Raw genomic sequence first — 20640 nt, forward strand, 5'->3', positions numbered from 1 at the left:
CTTACTTTAAATAGTCACTGCTTATTTGTAACCCTTCACCTACTTCAACCTTAAAAGGTGATCAATTTTCAGTTAGAACTTGATCTGTTACAAGAAAGTACTCAGATTTAAGTCCCCACAAGAGTATTGCAGTAATACTTGTACACACAGAAACACGCACACAAACACACACACACACACACACACACACACACACACACACACACACACACACACACAGTCTGACAGCTTCATCTGCTCTCTCCACTTGTCACTGCGCAGCGTTCATAAGTCATTCTCCGAAGAGCCGGCTGCCTGTGGCTAATGGGCCGTGCCCTCTTCCTTACTCAAACACAGGATCTTTAATGCAGTATTTCACTCAGGGGGAACATTTCCATTATTTAACACACACCGCACCGAGTAAGTCGCGTGCAGCTGCTCCAGCAACAGCAGCAGTCACCAGAATCTGGAGTCACAAAAAAACCATTCAAGCTTTCATTTCGCCCTGGATTTAAGAAATAAAATTGGTGTGTGCCACCTGACATGATAATGCACGTTTCTTACAGGATATGCTTAATACTTAATGTAGCATTAGGGGCTTTTGAGTGGTGCATTACATAACATGGTTCACTAAAACTACAGGTGTGAATAATTCATTATTGCATGAAGAGCAATTGTGTTGCGTATAATTTCACCTGTATTATTACAATAGGTTGGAATTGCTGTAGCTTTGTTGTACTCTGTAGTCCCTGTTCCTCTCACGCTGTGTGTGAGAGAGTTGGGAAGTGAAATAAATAACAGATTTGAGTGCAGATTGTGCCGGAAGCCACACTCAGGACGAGGGCACAGCGGTAAAACAAAATCAGGCCCAGCTGGAGATGAATGAATGGATGCGGCGGACAGTTGAATGGCGCACTGATTGCTCATAAGCCCACATTGTGTTGAGGTGTGATTGCATGTTCACTAAGTAGCCTGCGATGTCAATAACATGTTTGTTTGTTTTGGTTTTTTTTTTATGCAAAAAAGTAGAGTCCATGTGTTTGTGTGTGTGTGTGTGCATGCTCGACAACCTTGCAGAACACGGTACACGTCTTTCATGTAAAACTTCAAAATGCAGTTATAGTTCGGTAAATGTGAGAATGAACAGAGATGTGGAAGACAAAAATCCATCTTTTCTGTTTGGCATCAGCAAATTTGAGTGAAATTTAGGCTCCTGTGAGGCAAAAAAACGCCTTCTTTGACTTTTGTCAGTTTGATTTTGGACCAAATGAGACACTCAAGTGAATCCATTAATAACCTTGCTTGCTAAAGCATCCTATTAATCGCTTAACGAGAGCTTAATTTGGCAGGCATAACTTTAGAGCCTTTCTGATGAGGAAGATAATTATAAATAAATCATGTCACATTGACTTGACTTGGATAACCAGTAGTTTTGGCTTGTGAGACTTTCTCCCATCACGTCCTCCTTCTCTCTCTCCCACCCCAGACATCCCAGACCAGGTGATCCGGGTGTTCAAGGCCGACCAGCAGAGCTGCTACATCATCATCAGTAAGGACACCACGGCCAAGGATGTGGTCGCCCACACCGTCAACGAGTTCGGCCTCCTCGCGGCGCCAGAAACCTACTCCCTGTGCGAGGTGTCCGTGAGCCCCGAGGGAGTCATAAAGCAGCGCCGGCTGCCCGACCAGCTCTCCAAACTGGCCGACCGGATTCAGCTCAACGGCAGGTAAGAAGCGCGAATGTTACCCCGAACTGAAAAAGCCCTTTTTTCAAATGGCTGTTAAAACAGCAGGTGTAAGCTTCGAGTTTAACTAACAGAAAACTCTGTTTGACTACATTGGATCTTCCAAAGCCATGGATTTTAGTCGTTTTCTTGCAGTTACAAGGCTGCTTTTATGTGATGTAGCTGATTCGCGTGACACTGCCTGAGTGGCTTCGGTGGAAACCGAACCAGCAGGACTCCCGGTACAGAGGAGCAGAAGAATGATAAATCAAGAATGGCTATGCCTTAAATTGTGCAGTAAAACCGTTTTTCTTGCCACTGCGAGCAAAAAACAAGCTGCACATTGTCTCATTAGAGCAGAGAAGTAGCAGTTTACTGTGAGCTGCTTGTAACACTCCTTAATGCTGCAGTGATGTGTTAAATCCCATATAACCAATGATTCCTGCTTTGTCTTTGTGAAGCCAAAAGAACAAACATTTTTTTTTTTTTTTTTTTTTTTTTTTTTACCTTTGCAGTGTTTTCCCCTGTTATCCTCCATAGTGTTTTCCCTTTTATAGATTCCCAGTTAGTTTCATCTTTGTGAGACCAGATGCATTCTCTCTTAAGATGAAAGATAGGGGGACATGAAGGATAATTGGGCTACAGCCATGAAGCCTGCTTTCTCTCCCTCTCTCTCTCTCTCTCTCTCTCTCTCTCTCTCTCTCTCTGTCTCCTCTCCCTCATCCCCTGTGGTCCCTCGCCGGTCCCCTCCCATCTAGGTTAGTATGAATTTTTCATCCTCTGTCAGGGGCGGAGGCCTCTGCAGACACCATGGCACGCCTGGAATTATTCATGCACTCATGCAGGCATATGCAAAGATATAGATACAGACAACCGCCTCCCGGTACACAGTCATGCGTCGGTGTGTATGTAGGAATTTAGTTGTCGCAGTTACTTCGTGGGCATTTCGAGTCTTTCGGACATGGTTTTTGCTGTCGTGCTCCTCAGTCTCTTCTGTCTCGTCTCCGCCTGCAGCCAGTGATTGACAGGAAGTCCACCGGGGGCGCAAACTACGCCCAACAGCGGCCCTTATTCGTGCTGCCAAAACACATATAGATGCAGCCAGGGAGACGTGAAGATCAACACACACACACACACACACACACACAAACTGAGACACACACTCGCGCCCTGCCAGCGGCCGTTTACAGTGGCTCGGTTCCAGTTTCTTTGCCGCGCCCGGTCCTGTTCAGCTTTACGTCGTCTGTCATTAATTCCGTCTCCTCTGCTCCTCGCCACTTTTCTCCTCCCCTCACTTCTCTCCCATCCATCTCCGATTTTTTCTCCTGTCTCCGCTCATCACTTCTTATCGAAGGTCCTGTTTTCTTTTCATCAGTTGCTGTTTGCTCATTTTGTTTCGTCTCCTCCCTCCCCGCTCGTCTCGGTTTTTTTTCTCTCTCTCTCTCTCTCACCTCTTTTCATTCCAACTCCTTTATATTTAAGCAGTATAAAACCCTCATTGTGAACAGCAGGCCATGTTAAAGAATTAAACTTAAGGGCCACACAGGGTGGCCAATAAACATTAAATATATATCTTTGGGCTTTTATTTTCTTAATTTTTAACAGCCCCCTTTTTTTCCCTCTCACATCCTCCACTTTTTCAGCATTTACTGGTCTTTATAAAGTGAAATGTGTTACAGTAAACTTTAAATCGACTTTAATTTATGCTGCGAGCTTTCACCGCTTCAGCAGTTTCAGAGTTTTCTTGAACAGCTTCACGCCGTTCGTTACAATCACCCCCAAACTTTTCATATCTCCGGTTCAGCTTCTCGCTTCTCCAAATCTTGCAATCGGTTTGTTGATGTCAAGCTCCTGTGCTGCACATATCCATTCAGTGTAATCACCCTGCAGGCCGCCCTCACTCCTCGTGCACAGTAATAGAGAGCAATTTGGAGGTGCGTCCTCGCCGCCAGCGCTTCGCCCCCGGGGGCTCCTCACTCAGGCCGTTAGTGCTCAGAGGCTCTGCGTCCCTAGATGACCACATTACAAATCCATTAGCGGCGAACTAGATGGAGGTTTTAGATTTATAAACATAAAAGCACATAATGCTATAGGAGAGAAGGCTGAACACTTTACAGGAAAAAAAAAAAAAGACTGAACCGATATTTAAAGAGGAATGTCTCTGCTTTCTTCCTCACTCGGCCACTAGTCGTCTTACTGTGCACTTCCTTTCAATTAGTCTGAAGGTCGAGATAGAAAATTTTTCCATCTGACACAAAAAAGTGAAGAACATTTAAGGTTTATCCAGTATCCACTGAGTGTGCAAAAAACAAGCTGAGGAGAAAAAAACCTGATCTTGTCCACCAAATGATCTGCCTCTGGAGCCTGTATTGAAGCATCTGAGGGGACCGCAGCAATCAGCCGTCCTAAAAATACACACCACTTTAAAGTGTTACCTCCCGCACGTCCTGCACTCTTTCTAACAGGTTTCTGATGTCCCACTTTATTTCATTTTCTTTGCTGTAGATTTTTTGAAACCAATGCACCAGATTAAATCGTCTGGGTTATAAAAGGCTCGATGGAGGCAATCGATTACATAGATATCTCCAGCTTCAACATGTTGTCAATGTTCTCCTCTCCCTGCAGGTACTACCTGAAAAACAACATGGAGACGGAGACGTTGTGCTCGGATGAGGACGCGCAGGACCTCCTCAGAGAGAGTCAGATCTCACTGCTGCAGCTCAGCACCATGGAGGTCGCCGCCCAGCTTTCCATGAGGGACTTTGAACTCTTTAGAAATATCGAGTCCACAGAGTGAGTACTTTATCTTGTTTGGAGTGCAGCCTGCTGAGAAACACTCATGAAATATTTAAAGTTTCATTAGTTAAGACACACACTCTAAAAGGAAATAAATGTAATAACTGCTTCATGCCCTTATCATCTGAAAACGTGAGGATTTTCGTGTTTTGAGTCTTTGTCTTTTCTTTCAGGTATGTGGACGACTTATTTAAATTAGACTCCGCCGTGGGAAGTGGCAATTTAAAGCAGTTTGAGGAAGTGATCAACCAGGAGACCTTCTGGGTCGCCACAGAGATCCTGAAGGAGCCCAACGCCCTGAAGAGGATGAAGACCATCAAACACTTCATCAAGATTGCGCTGCACTGCAGGGAGTGCAAGAACTTCAACTCCATGTTTGCGATTATCAGGTGGGTTCTCCCGGATGAATGGCGGCAGGACGCGCTTTCCCTCCTCTCCTGTTCTCTGTTCTACCAGAGGTTCCCGGTTTGCGTTTCCCGCTGATATCGTTTATGTCAAATGAGCTTCAGCAGCTGGTCCGGGCCAAAACCGCTCGGCGTCTGCCTCTGCACGTCTGCAGCATTTAAAGTAACAGTCCCACGGCAGCAGTTCCACTTATTGTTTGCTGCTGTGGGTGAGTCCCTCCGGTCTCTGCGGTCGGTCTCTGGATAGGATTGAGCTGAGGATGTTAGTCTCGCAGCGATAACAGATAAAACCCACATGATGAGATCAAGTCTGCACTGTTCATTGTCATACGAACAAATTTGCTTCTGCTGTAAAAATTTGTGGTCTTTCTATAAAGTCATAATTCTAACTTCAGTTGAAGCGTTATTTAACAAGAACATGATTCACATTTTTTAAAAAAGCCCAGGTCGTTTCTGTCCTTGCATATTCACCGTGCATTAAATTGTTTCTCAGTGGTTGCGATTTAGTAAAATTGCCTTGACTTAACCCATTTATCAGGCTCGTGACCATATTCAGTACTTTGTGCATCTCTCTAGTGAACTGAAGGAAATAGGAGAATGTAGACAAGTAGTTTGAAGTACGTGTCATTTTTGTAGTCATCAGTGCTTCTTTTATAGATTGGTACTTATTTCACTGCGTTGAAGGAAATGTGAAATAAAGAATGATTGTATGATTGCCATGTGATGGTGGATCATCATTCTGATTTTGAAACATGAAATAAATCTTTCAAAAACACCTGACAGGTATATATAACTTCAGTGAGTGCACTATGAAGCATTATTGCAGGTTTACGTCTTCTACATATTCTGCTCTCATTATGTTTTCACTCCTTGCTTGTATTCTTGCAGTCTAGTTCCAACACGTCCTGCCGTTCACGAGAAAGCTTCTACACATCTGTGTTCTCTGACGCAGAGATCAAAACCGTTGTTTGCAGTTTTTTTTTCTTTACAGTCGTAAACTCTTTTTCTGTCGAGGATTAATTAATATTTATCTCATGCTGTTGTAAGTAGTTGCTCTGTTCCTTTAGATGCCGGCCTCTCTCAATCTGGACTTGCAGTTAGAGAAGCTCCACAGTATGTTCAGCCTCTGTTTGACGTTGTAGAAACCACTGAAGAGCGAAAGTGTTTGACCTCCGGGTGCCTTTACACTCCTGCTCGCAGCAGGGAGTCTTTGCACATATGGCCCTCTGATGCATCACCTGACTGGTGACGGGGCCACGGCTGCTCGGGTGTGCAAAGAGGGGATAAAAGATGAGTGGAGAACCGAGGGCAAAGCCACACAGAGGCCACAGAGTGTGCTTTATGAATTAAAGGAAACGAACAAGAATAAAAGACTAAAAATATTAGAAAAATGATGTAATTGTGTCCAATTGTATCATTGCTGTCCCTCTTCTCCACCCTCATGTCCGTCTTCTCTCCGTCTCACAGCGGCCTCAACCTGGCGCCGGTGGCTCGGCTGCGGAGCTCGTGGGAGAAATTGCCCAGCAAGTACGAGAAGCTGTTCGGCGACCTGCAGGACGTGTTCGACCCGTCCAGGAACATGGCCAAGTACCGCAACGTGCTGAGCAGCCAGAGCATGCAGCCCCCCATCATCCCGCTGTTCCCCGTGGTCAAGAAGGACCTCACCTTCCTGCACGAAGGTAGCAAAGACTTCCGGGCTCGCAGCTCCCCCCCGCACGAGTCTGAGAGAGGCTCTTTTTCCACGGTTGACATGTTCAGTTCAGCGGCCCCTACTTCCTCCCGTGTTGTGCAGAAGGTCAATTTCAGTCTCACCCAGAAGGTTTACTTCTGCTAATCACTTCCCCATCTCGCCTTTGTAACAGATCACACTGAGTCAGGTCAAAACTGCAAACTTCTCCGAAAGCTTTGGCTTTTGAAAAAAAAAAAAAAAAAAAGCGAATACACTTTTAAGGGTGGAAAAATAAGCTTCTTTTACTCTGCAGCTTACAAAAAAAAGCACTCAGACACAGCCCCATCTGTCTAAATTTAAATAAAAGACGCTACTTTGATCCCGTGCAGGAAAAACAAGAAATAGATCAGAGAAGGAGAATTTCGCTTTGAAGACGAGACCTAAAAATACTGCTGCAAATAACCAAAAATACGAATCATTTATCTCCATTACAACTTTGACAGCTTGCCTTCACGCTGAGACGTTCCTCCTTCACCCGCGTGTGACGTTCCTTTCCCCAGGAAATGACTCCAGTGTCGACGGTCTGGTGAACTTTGAAAAGCTGCGGATGATTGCGAAGGAGATCAGGCACGTGGTGCGGATGACCTCGGCCAACATGGACCCCGCGCTCATGTTCAGACAGAGGTTGGTTGTCCTGACGGCAGAACTGATGGTCTTCTTTTTTACTGGACGTAGTGACGCTTAGAGCCAGTTTCTCAAATCTCAGTTAATATTTCACATTTATATTGTGTAAAGTCACATGTCAATCAAAAACACTCCTTATCCATATACATGAGTTAAATGTCATGATAGTTTACAATTCAGAGCTAAAAAAAAAAGAGCTCAACATGACCTTTTTTTAAACTATGATAATGTTCAGTTTAGTTACTGTAAATAAGTGTGCTAGGTCACAGTGGTTTAGCACGTCGTATGAAAATCACTTACTATCAGTTGGTGAACTTCCTTTAAGTTTGTGTATCTTCGGAACTGGCTCTTCCTGTTTCCTCTCAGCCAGACTGCAGCAAAACTGACACTTCTCAGAAAGAGAAGACAGAAAGCCCAGAATAACAAAACTGATGCAAGGTGTTACAACACTTCTGAACTCCGCAAATGTTGGCAAAAAGGTTTCACCGCAGGAACACCATTCCCCCACCGCCCTGCCAGCCTGGATCCTCCACCTGCAGGATCAGGGGCGCACTCCAGGTCTGGTCCAATCAGTTCCCCTCCGCTCCCCGTCCCGCCTGTTGCGCTCGGTGTTTTGATTGCCCTCCTCTGATGGAATGTAACCAGCCGAGGACACGAGCCACGGGCCGAGCGGAGCCGGGGGTGGAATTGATGCCAGCCGCAGTGTGTAGTTTGTGTCACTCAGTGTGTGTGTGTGTTCTGATCACCGTCACTGCTGCAGTGCATGACTGCCCCCTGCAGACACGCCCTTCACTCTGCAAACTCCAGACATGGGGAAGAAGATGCTCACAAGTCATCTTTAGGGCACGTTGTTCAGTCTACAGCCAATTATATTTAATAAATACTCAAATGAACTTATTCTTTTTCAGCGGTGGATAATCCGAACTCTCCCGGTCGCCTAAAGATACACTAAGATTCAACTAATCATATTAATATTTAGGTATCATGCAGAATGATGATAAATACAATCAGAAAAAAGTGGGGATTTACGAAAAGCAGTAGATTTTTTTCAGCCTTTAACATGTATTCCAACCACCTACTGTAGTATAATGTATTTAAGATAATATTTAAAGAGTCTGCTTCTAAATAGCGAGCCACTTTTTCATTAATTCCCATTCATTAATTGCAAATAATCTAAATAAAGACTGAAGTTTGTAGTTGTAGTCTTAAAGAGTTCATGTTCAGGCTATATGTTGAAGTGTCGAGCCTCAATGGAGCGTCCATATCTGTTTAAAACAGTTTGAGTTTGGCTTAAGAAATAATACACACATCAATATTTTTGTCTTCTTAAAGGGTCAAAAGCATCTTTAAAAGAAGGAATATTGAGACTTGGATTCCTATGAATACTCTCTGCTGTTTCTATACTGATGATAATAACAAATCTAAACTCTGAACAAATATTCCTCTGCACACCTGCAAGCATAAAAAAAAAAACACTTCAGCTTTTGATAACAATTTCCAAAGCCATTATAAGAAAGAAATAGCGGGGTGTGTGCAGCAGGAAACGGTCTGAATGCAGCTGTCTGCATCTCATTTGGCCATTTAATCTATTAAGTTATGAGGAAACGTTTACTTGCATCCCGTAATGAGTGTTTGCAGCAGTTGCTTGCTCGTCACTTTCAAATGGGACGCAGCATAATTGTACCTATTTCTGCAAATGAGAGTGAACTTTAGCAATCACAAGTTTTCAAAATGGAGGCGTTATAGAAAGATGAAAGAAAAAGTGTGTGTGGAAGTGAGCATCAGTCTGAAAGGAGCCGCCCTTCTTACCAGTTTTGATATCCAGCCTTTTCATTTCACACATTTGTTGGAAAATCGTAACATATATGATAAACGTTTGCATTTTACACACTCGTGACAACAGCCTGCTGCGGTGTTTGTGTCGCTCACACATCCGTCACACACCTCAGGTCGATATGGGGAGATGTCCGATGTCTGGTGTCCTCCCATCGCCAATCATTTCTTGTTGTTTGTGGTGGCATGACCTCTACATAGTCTTGTCTCGTCCACCTCCCTCGTCCCCGACCCTTGAACTTGTCTCTAAGTCACGCTTCAATCTTCACGCCTCTTGCTTGCAGGAAGAAGAGGTGGAAGAGTTTAGGGTAAGTTTGTCCTGGTTTGCCAGTCTCATCCTGGTTTCGAGTCCGAACCAGCAGAAATCCGATCCACCCTGCATCCCCCCACCGCCACAAACTCTGCATGTGCCCCCCTTTTCTTTTTTTCTGTCAGTGTGTCCGCCCGTGCTTCCGTGTAAATAACCTTTCCATTTGCAGTGCCCGTTCACGTGAACCATGCTGAAGCCCATCATTGACCCTCTCATTGTCTGCTCATCAGTTTGTGTGTTTGAGTCATTTAGTAGCTTCAAATACAAGAGGATTAAACTTTATCAACACACATGAAATCTCTTTATTTTAATGGGATAAGAAATGCCCCCAGAAAAGTTTCATGTGGCTACTTCCTTTCAGAAAGTACAAAATAATGCAACATTTTCAAGCAGCACTGTAATTCTGGGTCATCATTCGCTGACGGTGAAAACTTCCCGAGAGTTTCCCAGCATGCACTCAGGCTATATGGTTTTTCCGCTGTTGTTTCAAAAGTAAAGAATGAAATTTGAACCTCAGCCAAAAGCTCCATATGGAAGGCACCTCGCCCTTCTCTTAAACCAGGACAAAACGCACCGCGAGAGTACTTTATAGATACTATTTGACTCAGGTTTTGTTGTTTCCCTCCTAAGTGCATCCCAGCATAATATTCCCCCATATCGAGTGTTGCGCATCTTTTGTTTCCTAACCCTTTTTGCCTCCATCTGACAGAATGACCTGCTGTTCTGTACTGTGATAGCATGGCACACCGGGGAGTGCTGCCTCCCTCCCAGTTGCATGGTCCTGTTTTAAAACGCAATGCTCCGATACAAAGACAGACATCCAGTGAAGCACTGTTTGATGAGGAAGTCGTTCTCCCTGTTGGGTTTACACCTGTAATGATTATTTGCCTCCCCCCCCCCCTCTCTTTTCTGTCATCTTTCATCTGTGTGCATTTCTTCCCTTCGCTATTCTCTGCCTCCATGTTTCCTCCTCCGCCATCTTTGTCCTCCGCCAGGTCCCTGAGTCAGGGCAGCACCAACTCCAACATGCTGGACGTTCAGGGCGGCGCCCACAAGAAGCGAGTGCGCCGCAGCTCGCTGCTCAACGCCAAGAAGCTGTACGAGGACGCTCAGATGGCCAGGAAGGTGAAGCAGTACCTCTCTAATCTGACAGTGGAGACGGATGAGGAGAAGCACCAGATCATGTCCCTGCAGTGTGAGCCAGCTTACCACACCTGTGAGTAACAGAGAGCGTCATTGATTCATGGGATGTCATTAACTTTAAATAAGATGAAAAAAAATCAATCATGTAGCCACAAAATGTATAAAAGCAGAAATTTCATTCAAATATTGTTAACTGAACAGATGTTGTCAGAGGATAATTTTTTTGTAACAAATTGAATGAGTGTATTATGAACCTATGCTGCCATCTAGTGTTTTGAACATGTCCTGCAGAAAAGGAATTGAAGCTGATTAAATTCTCTCACAAAGTACATAAGGTGCATTTTTTTTCTTGAAGGCTGAGAGAAATCTAAATGTGAATTTGTTTGATGAAACAAGAGTCAGTGGATTGAACTGTTTCCACATCAAACCTTTATGATTTCTGAAAACAGTGATACCAATATTTTAGAAAATCTCGAAAGGTTTGAACAAAGAAAGCAATGAAATGTCCAGTATGCCTACCTTCTCAAAATCATCATGGGAAAGTAGTTTTTTTCCTTTTTTTTTCAACCAGACATCTTAAATTATTTCTAATTGTGAGTTTTCACAGCATAAGATGTACAGTTAAAACCATAGTAAATGTCAAAGTCTCATTCGAGCAGATTTCAATCATTAAAATTCAATTCAATTTACGTAATTGAGCTTTATTTATAAAGTGCCAATTACAACATAGTGATGTCAGAGGTGACGGCGTTCTGGCCTGATGGGATCTGTCCTGCTGGTTCTTGTCAGAACTGATTTCTGATCCGTTTCTCTTCGTCTTCCTTTGTGCTTAGTGTCGAAGAACCTGAGTGAGAGGCGATCGACCAAGTCGGACATGTCTCCAGTGTCTCTACGATCGGCTCTGCCATCCGGGAAGGCACAGAACAGGGTGTCACAGGTCCTTCAGGTCCAGGTCCCGCTGAACCCCCTCCGGAAGAAAAGCACTGCCAAGGACATCGGCACCCCCAGTGAGCTACATGCTTTACGTCTTTCTTTCACAATCATCCTGTTTTGAACGACTTTTTCTATTTGCTCACCTTTCTGCTCCATTTTATTCAGTGTAAGTAACCATCAGACATCACTTATAGGCAGAAAATGGATGGATAAAATGATTTTACTGATTTTACATTCAGTAAATAACATGTTAAATCCAGCAAGGCAGAGAGTTTTTCTGTGTTCATGTGACTTCAAGACGTATTTTCAAAGCAAGGCAGAAGCGTATATACAAGTGCTTTCAGGATGTAACTGCCCCATCGGGTGCCTGAACTCCTCTGTCTTCTTCAGACTCCAACTCGCCCCAGGTGGCGAAGAAGCCTCCAGGCAACTCCTCCGAGGAGTGGAGCAGCAAGAGACCGTCGGACGACACCGTGTCCTCCATCTCCTCCCTTCACTCCAGCCCCACGGTGTCACCTCAGGGTTCCCCACGCAAAGGTCTCCCTCTCCTCTGCTTTTCCCAGCATGCTTTCATCCACCCTACCACAAGTTGATCCCGTGTTTCCATTCATCCAGACACATTTTGAAGCCTTTCCTTGAACTTGTGCTTTTTTTTTTTTGTCCGCTGTCTTTTTATCTTCAGTGGGAGGCGTGGCCAAGTCCCAGAACTCCGGCCAGATGAACCTGTCGGGATCCTCGTCTTCCTTGACCAGCGATGCCAGCACAAAGACGGGTACCGTCAGCCTGCGCAGCTACGGCATAGGTGGGGCTCTCCTCCACAAGAGGATCCAGCTGATGACCAGGCAGCACAGCAGGGAGAGAGAGACAGAGCTGAAGGAGGAAGAGGAGGAGGAGGAGGAGGAGGGGAGACACGCAGTAGAAATGGAGGAGACGGAAACTTTTCAGAAAGGTTTGCTTTCGCCAGAGCCAAAGAGAGGAAGATCCAGGCAGCGAAGCATCAGGAGCGAAGCGGGCCTGATGTTTCGTAGAGTCAGAGCAGGAAGTCCAGCGCAGACCTGGACAGGGACGCATTCAGTCCACACCGGGTGTCCCGCTCTTCCAGGGCTCACACCCGTGTTGCTGCTGCCACAGCCGCCGTCCCAGCCCCGGTTCATGAGCGGTAAATCTCCAGAGTCTCCAGTCAGGACCAGGCTTTTGTCTCCATTCAGAGCGCTGAGGGAAAGGAGTCGCTCCAGGGAGAGACCGGCGGCAGGCAGGCCTCGTCCCAGCAGCAGGGAGGCAGCAGGGGAGGGTTTCTCCTCCTCAGCTGAAGACGGAGCACAAGGAGGGGCGGAGCAGAGACCCGGGAGGTCCATCAGTCCCAACCCCTTCCTTTGGCTGTGTCGAGGACAGTCTGACAGAGAAGAGCAGTGAAGGGAGACCGCAGTTTGTTCTGAGACTTCATCTTCACATTGTTACGTTCACTAAGAATCCATCTGATGCAGGAGCCTGACTTTCACTAAATCAGTGATGTTTTAAGAGTTTGAGGAAGCTCAGATGTGAAAACTGACATTCTTAGTTCTGCACAGATTGTTTGTTCAGGGAAAAAAATGTTGTGAATCTTTTGAAAAGTTGCACTGTCAGCAGCCAGATGTAGCAGAATGTGTGTTTTGAAATGGGAATTAATTTGAGTTTTAACCTTTCAATCACACTGAAGGATCTTTTGTCATTGTTGAGCCTGGTTTATTTTTTTCTTACTGCTCAGTGATTCGTTGAGTGCCTTCATCATTTCAAGTGTTTATTAAAAGAGAAGAAGCAGCTTTGTGTCTTTCCTCTGCAGCCAGCAGCATTTAATTACAGCATTCGCTTTCTGGTAGCTTAATTTGATTCTGCAGAGTTTTGGGTGGTATGAAATCCCAATTTTTACCCCTTGGATGTGTTTCCAGTCATTTTCACACAGACTGTATCCCTTGAACTTGATTTACCTTAAGTGTTCATAACTGCAATGCCTCACAGTTTGTGAACATGAGGATTTTCACTGTATCTTTTATACTGTTTCTTCCCTTGATCATTTCTTGAAGTTATATCCACTGACATCAGTATGGGCAATTGGTGGCCCCTGTCTGTATATTTATTTATGTATTTATTTACCATTTCACCAGGTAATGGGAGAAGGAAATTCGTGTATCTCTAAATGTATTTCTGTCTACATTCACCGTCCTGTTCTGAACGTGTCCACAGGCTATGCCCTCCTTCCCGCCGGTAAGGCAGACAACCTGTCGGACTCGAGCCACAGCGAGATCTCCTCGCGCTCCAGTATCTGCTCGGTGGACTCGGTGCCGGCTCCCGGGCTGGACGACCGGTGCAGCAGCAACAACAGGAGCTGCACGTCCGCCGCCGCCCCCTCCGTCACCTCGGCCGCCGCTGCCGCCACGACGACAACGACGACGTCTGCGGTCGCTGAGAGCTCGGCGGCGACTCACGCACACTTAAATGCTGATTACAGTCAGCCCAGCACAAGGTAATCAACGAGGTCTCTTCTTCTTTTAGATTGACTTTTGATTTGTTAGCTAGATATGGTAATATATTCATTAACAACCAAGCAGCAGGAAAGCGGTATGCACATAGATATATGCAGAATTATAGATGTATGTGCATAGAGGAGAGACGCGAAAAAGCTTTGTAAGTGAAACAAACTCTGGTGAGAAGAGATATCTCTCGTAACTGACAGACCAATCATGTAAAGGCTGAATTATATTTACACCGTAAAACGCCAAAAAGAAGGAACAGTAAATCACAACAAGCACTATGAAAAAAAAAAGTCTTTAAAAAGCTTAATGCTAACTTCTATGGGAAAACCCATTGACATGCTCACAGTTAGCACAATAGTCTCGGAACCTTCTGGATTCAATCAAATTGAGAAATATTTCACTTACTAAATATAAAACAAACTTATTTAAATTCTTACAGGTATATATTTTCTCTCACTCAGAAAAAGGATGAACAATAATGAAAAACACTGAAAACTGCCATTAGCCTACAACACACAAATAGGAAGTAGTTACGGAAGCAGCCATCCACTCTTCAGTTTCCTTCTCCCATCCGGACATCAAATCCGCTCTTTCCCCATTAAAACTCAGCCAACAGGAAGTGGTAAAACTCCTCAGCTTTTATGAGCGACTCCCATTTATTACTGTTCTCTCTCCTCCGTTTCCCCATTAACGAGATATCGGTTTTAACGCAGGCGGCTTTTTAATCTGGCTGAGTAAACAAACACAGCTTTTTTCCCCCCTTTTTTTACAGTCTGCTGTTTGTTTATTGTTCCTTCATGATCAGGCCGTTCGGCCTCATAAAGAGGAGACTTTAAAATTTCATCGGATGCAATAACCTATCTCGTTTTTCTGATGTTATATTACCTCAGCTGCCTGGCTGTATAACAGCCGCCTGTTTTATGAAATATAGCTGTGTTTGATGGAGTACCTGCTTTGCCAGTGAAATGATGTCGCTGAGCCAAAGAGCTGAAAAGGGTTTTAGAGAAGTTGAGTTTTCTTTATTTTCTGTTCAGGATGTATGCGCATGAGCCATTGTGTTTAAGCCACATAGTAACTCTTGAAATAAGCTAAACGTCATGAATTTAAGACTTTTTTCCTACATATTCTTCTCCCAGTCGAACATGATCTGTTGTTTTATATTTAGGACTCTTGCTGTTCTTTTCTTTACAGTTTCTATTTGTTCATGTAGTTTTCAGCATGTTGCTTCCTGCTTTGCTTTAATTTCACATTTTGAGAGCAGAAGAGTGCAGATCATCTCACGTCTTCATCATCTCCCTCCGTCTGCAGTAATTCTTCATCGCCAGCTCGAGGACACGTCACCCGAGGTTCCACCTTCACCTCCTCCATCTCTACGGAGGAGCTGACCCCGGACCACACCTCCCTTGACAGCGGCCGCGGCAGCTGGACGTCCTGCTCCTCCAACTCCCACGACTCCTTCCAGAGCCTCCCCGTCTCCTCCTGCCGGCCCTGGGACCACGGCATCCATGGCCTCCCGCACACGCACTTGGGCGGCTTCAAGCACACGCAGCTGTCCCGGCCGATCGCCGAGGTGGAAGCCGCCGCCGCCGCCCCCACACCCGCGTGGGCGACGAACGACGACGCCTCCAAGCAGCACACCAGAAACTCTAGCTCAGATCTGTCCAATCAGTCGCGGCAGAGCTGGGCCTCGTCCAGCTCGCTGTCCGACACCTACGAGGGGAATTATGGGACGATAAAGCGGAGAAACACCTCGGAGAACCCCTCCTCGCCGGCCCACGAGGATGGAGGGCAAAGCACAGATCCGGCCTACAAAACGGTGACATCAAGCACAGAAAAGGGCCTGATAGGTGAGGGATCAGGTCACCAGTTTGATTCCCTGTAATCTGTGTAGCAGTTCTCCTCTCTTCAGGCAGCCATGCTAAAAAAAAAAAAAAAAAAAAAAAGACTTATTTATTATTTCTAGGCTGAAAAATAATAAATGGAGAGAGAGATCTTGGACTTTTAAGTGTGATCAGCTCTCATTTAAAAGACCAACAATGCCTCATAACGAGGTTTTTCTTACACATTTTTACCTAAATAAGTGGGGTTTGCAGCCGTTACTCACTTTTCAGTTCTTGTGCTGGGATCTCAAACAGATCTCACTCAAGCTATTGTAATTCCACATGTGATGGAAGTGATACAAAATTCAGTTTCTGATTAATTATATTCTCATTTCAATAGTTTTTGCAATGTCTTTCATAGGATCCTTTAATTTGAGAAGATCGAATTCTTTTACTTCTTTAGCTGTGTTTCAGCGTAATGTAAGATGTGAGAGTTTTGCTTTATATTGTCGTTATCTTAAAGCTTATCAGCTATCAATTACGAGTTCTTAAGTTACGAGTTTTTCAGTTTTGATTCAAGCACCAAGCAGATAATGATCTAAAATTGTAAATAAGCGATAGAGATGAAGTGTGGTTCTTGGTTTAGTGTGGCTTCTCATGTGCTGCAGCCATCCATCTCATCAGTTGTATATTTTTCTTTTAATTTTGGACACTTCTTCTTTGATGCATGCGTAGCGGTCAGTTGTGTTCCTGAAACATCACATTGATTTATTTTTTTATTTGCCATTATTATATTTTCTTTAATTTCTTCCTTCCCTCTTCACCCCCCTCCCCTCCTGTCACCTTCACCCCCCCTCCCCAATCACTCCTCCTCCCTCGTTCTCCCCTTCCTTCACTCCACCCCTCCTCTTTTCCTTTGGCTCCTCACCTCCATCCAGTGTACTGTGTCACGTCCCCTGCCAAGGATGAGCGTTACCGAGCTCCCCCTCCCACCCCTCCAGGCTACCAAGGTCTGGCTCTGGGGGACCTCGGCCTCACAGACGGAGTAGTAGGTGGGCCCGGAGGTCAGCTCCCCCGACCCCCTCACCTCAGGCCTCCCGATTACAGCGTGGCGCTGCAGAGGAGCAAACTCCTGCAGAGCCCCGGAGCGGCCGGCGGCCTGGCCGAGGCGCGGAGGCTGGCCGGCGGCCTGCACCTCCAGCAGCAAGACGGCCGGGCGGGCTGCTCCAGGCCGCCCAGCATCTGCCTCCCTCCGCAGGACCTGGCCGACAGCGAGGACGGTGAGTCCGCACAGATCACGGGTCTCAAATAATCATCTAAATGTAATGTTTCTGGAACAGTGATCTTAATCACTTCCTTAAAACTCCTTGCTTCAATGTCAAAAAATAGAAAAGTTATTGCTATAAATTCATTTTTCAGGATTCTGTAGGCTAAACGTTGTCGTCTCTTCTCTCTTTCCAGATGAACAAGTCTCAGCGGTGTAGAAACGAACAACCCTCTCTCACACACACACACACACACACACACACACACACCCACACACACGTCCTGACACTCGGACCAAGTCGTGCTGACCGGGTTTCGGACTGAGTGAGCAGCCCGCTGTCATTACGAGTCAGAGCACATCCTCCAAGCCCCGCCCCCGGCCCGCCTGAGTGACGGCACGCTCACGTGACCACTCCCTCCTCTTTTTAAACCAGTCTCACGAAGAAGAACGATTTTAGATACTCTATAAAAAAAACTTTGGTGCGATCGGATCACATCGCACCAGGACAGAACAAGAAGAAGGAAAGCGACAGTGATGAGAAGAAACAGACCACCTCGTACCTCCATTCAGCGCTTCAAGCTCTCGTGTCTCAAAGTGTTTTGTATTGTTTATACAGATGTTGTACAGTTGTTCGTTCTTTTTGTCTTTCTTTTTTTTTGTGATTACTTTCTCTTCTGTTCAGCTGCTTTTGCAAAGTGTGGGTGTGAGGAGGAGCAGACAAAGGGACAGAAAGCAGTCGTCGGGTGTGATATTGAGCTCGTCAGGGTTTTGTATCGATGTTTCGCAAACGGCCGTCGGCTCAAAAAGATGAATGTAAATGATTAAAAAAAAAAAGTCATTTTGAGATTATTTTTAGGATTCACTCTGAAAACAGCTCGAAAGTCCTCTGAAGCAGGGGTGTCAAACTCGGCCACATACAATCTCTACTAATTCATCTCAGTTTCAGCACATCTGTAATCTGGAAATAAAACAAATCCAGAATATTAATCTTGTCGTTGAGCTTTTCAGTGCAGGCATGGCTTCCATCTGTTTCTGTATTATATTAGTTTTACAAAAAGCAGCGGGTCCAAATCAAAAAACTGTTGTGAGAATAATTTCCGCTGCTATCATTGTTTTAATTTTTACATTCTGTGAAGTAGTTCCCGAGACGCACAGCGGGCCGGTTTCGGCCCGCCGACCACATGTTTGCCACCCCTGCTCCAGAGCCACCGAGAGCCCCTCGCCATGTTTTCCCACTCTTTGCACAGACAGTGGAAAATGAGAACTTGAGCGCCGCAGAGCAACTGGGAGCTCGTTTGTTTGTGTTTAGCACTTATTGGACTGAGATTTCCTAAAAACACACACACACACACACACACACACACACCCTCCCCTACCCCAGCTGCTCGTCCTGTCGGTACTTTAGCGGCACGCTGCCTCCGAAAACCTGTATTCTAACTTGTTTTATCAACGAGCCGAAGAACAAAAAGCCTCCTGTACGGTAGAACGCCCCGACGTTCCTTCTGCGGCAGCGGGCACAGCAAAACGATAAATCACCGCGATGAGCATGCACACACACACACACACACACGCACACACAGGCATGCCGAAATTCTGTGCAGGTGTGCACAGAAAGCAAGAGCAGTGTTTACACCCGTGCTTACACACTTCTGTTTACAGTGTTTCTATGAATCCAGCTGAACGCGTTCAGCCGACCCTGTAAAGTCTCTTCAGGAAGATGCGGACCCGCTCAGCCTGCGTAGCCCTCTCATCCGCCGCCGTGCTCTTGTAGGATATTTAAAAGGATGTGCTTGAAATTAGTTTTTATTTGTATCGAAAGACGGAAAGCAAAATTTGTACATTTGAAACGGGAAAGGTGTTTTTTTTTTATCTGCGGTTCCGGCAGGGGCGTAACTGGAAAACTCCGCGCTCTTCTTCTCCTCCTCCTGCTGTTGTCCTCGTGCTCTGTGACGCTTCTTTTGTTTATGTTTTGTTGCCACACCAAGACTTGAAATGATTGATGCTAATATATACATGGCATATATTATATATTATATAAATATATATGAATTTATACATATATATTTTTGTTGTTTTCTTTTGCCATAAATTAATGTCAACTGATCATGTATAGATGAGAGAAGAGTCCTCTATAAAGGCTATTTTTGAATATTTTGTTATAAGAAATAATCCAAGGTTGTGATTGCCCTTTTCCTTTTTTTTTAAGGGGGTGGCAGGAATCTTTAAAGGAATTTTTGTTTTTGTTGATTTTGCTTGGTTTTGACCCATTTTCTCCCCTCACTCTGTTGTTGGTGCCATTTCTGCTCTCCTGAGTGTAAATGCTGCTGTGTTTTTGGGATGCGGTGTGTGAGGGTAGGATCAACATTGTGTTTGTGATGGAGCGTGTGGTGTGGGCGCTCGGTTTTGCTTTCGCGCTAGCTCTAGTATAGAGGGACTGAGGGGACTTTTGAAGATCTTCTGGACGAACCAGAACAAGCGTAGCGTCTCGGTTTCTGCACGTTCTTCCCTGCGGGACTTTCAGACTCTTAACTCTCCTCCTCTCTGAGCTCATCCGATGGATTTCGCTCCAACAGATCTTTATAAAATCACCCACTGTGAACATCAGGATCCTTCCTTCTTGAAAACAATGTTGACAAAACCTACAGACTGAGTGTCAGAAACTGACAATCCTTTTTTTTTTTTTTTTTTTTGCACAACTATATTCCTCAGACTCTTTAACCACAAATCAGTATTAACGCTTTGCATTGACCGTTTGTTTGTTAATGCTACGTCCACTTGTTTGCAAGGATGACAGGAATAGAGAAAGTTTGGAATTGTAGTGAAACTAAACATTTTGGCTCCATTTTTTTTTTCTCTGCACAAACAGATTCAGGAGTCCGGTGATTTTTCTCTCACACTCCAGTAGTTGAACTCCAACAACGATCTCCCTTCAGGGCTGAATGTCATTTGCGTTTACCTCCTCTTTCGCCCTCATTTACATATATTCAGTTGGTCTTCATGGGGTATTTGAACAGCTTTCAACACGGCGGGCACAACATGTCAGTGTTTCTACAACTGGAGAAAATTAAAACATAAAAAAAAAAGACTTTGAAATGCCCCCAAACCCCTCTGTGATTGTAATTTTACCCCCCCCCCCCCCACCTTCCTCCTCCCCCCACCCTCCTGTTATGGGTATCTGGAATGCAATAAGAGAGATGTGAATGTGTTTTATGTCGACATCTTTTGGCATTATGGCAGAAATGCACAACAATAAGCTTCAATGTGGTGAGTGAGCTGCACAATCTGTACAAAGAGGTATTAACCTGGTCTGTGGCTTAACGTTTGCTTTCGTCTCACACTTCTAGCTGTTGTAACTTATGTCTTTTAGAAAGACAACCTGATTTGGCTCGTATGCTTTTTATGTATTTTTTACAAGTGATTGTAAATAGTTGTTATATTTTTGTTTAAGAGAATGTTTAAAAAGGACAAGAAATGCCTTTTATTTCTCTGAGTCTACTGATATGAATTTGGACAATGAATAAAACTGTTAAGCAAAGAGGTTTTTATGTGTTTTCTGTTGTTTGCTTCG

General features: G+C 44.9%; 1 protein-coding gene across 3 annotated transcripts in view; it reads left to right on the top strand.

The window, feature by feature from the left end:
• Positions 1-20534, top strand: part of rapgef6 (Rap guanine nucleotide exchange factor (GEF) 6) — a 74141-nt gene extending 53607 nt beyond the window's left edge. For all 3 annotated transcript variants that reach the window (XM_030100603.1, XM_030100604.1, XM_030100605.1), the window contains 14 exons: positions 1466-1706; positions 4329-4496; positions 4673-4888; positions 6371-6582; positions 7133-7256; positions 9374-9397; positions 10395-10615; positions 11376-11549; positions 11866-12012; positions 12158-12277; positions 13696-13975; positions 15294-15832; positions 16744-17085; positions 17267-20534. In XM_030100603.1, the coding sequence (XP_029956463.1) occupies positions 1466-1706; positions 4329-4496; positions 4673-4888; positions 6371-6582; positions 7133-7256; positions 9374-9397; positions 10395-10615; positions 11376-11549; positions 11866-12012; positions 12158-12277; positions 13696-13975; positions 15294-15832; positions 16744-17085; positions 17267-17289 (2831 nt within the window). In that variant the 3' untranslated portion in view covers positions 17290-20534. The remainder of the gene's footprint in view (positions 1-1465; positions 1707-4328; positions 4497-4672; positions 4889-6370; positions 6583-7132; positions 7257-9373; positions 9398-10394; positions 10616-11375; positions 11550-11865; positions 12013-12157; positions 12278-13695; positions 13976-15293; positions 15833-16743; positions 17086-17266) is intronic.
• Positions 20535-20640: the final 106 nt, after the last annotated feature.

This window comes from Salarias fasciatus, chromosome 10 (assembly GCF_902148845.1).
Source record: "Salarias fasciatus chromosome 10, fSalaFa1.1, whole genome shotgun sequence".
NCBI classification, from domain to species: Eukaryota; Metazoa; Chordata; class Actinopteri; order Blenniiformes; family Blenniidae; genus Salarias; species Salarias fasciatus.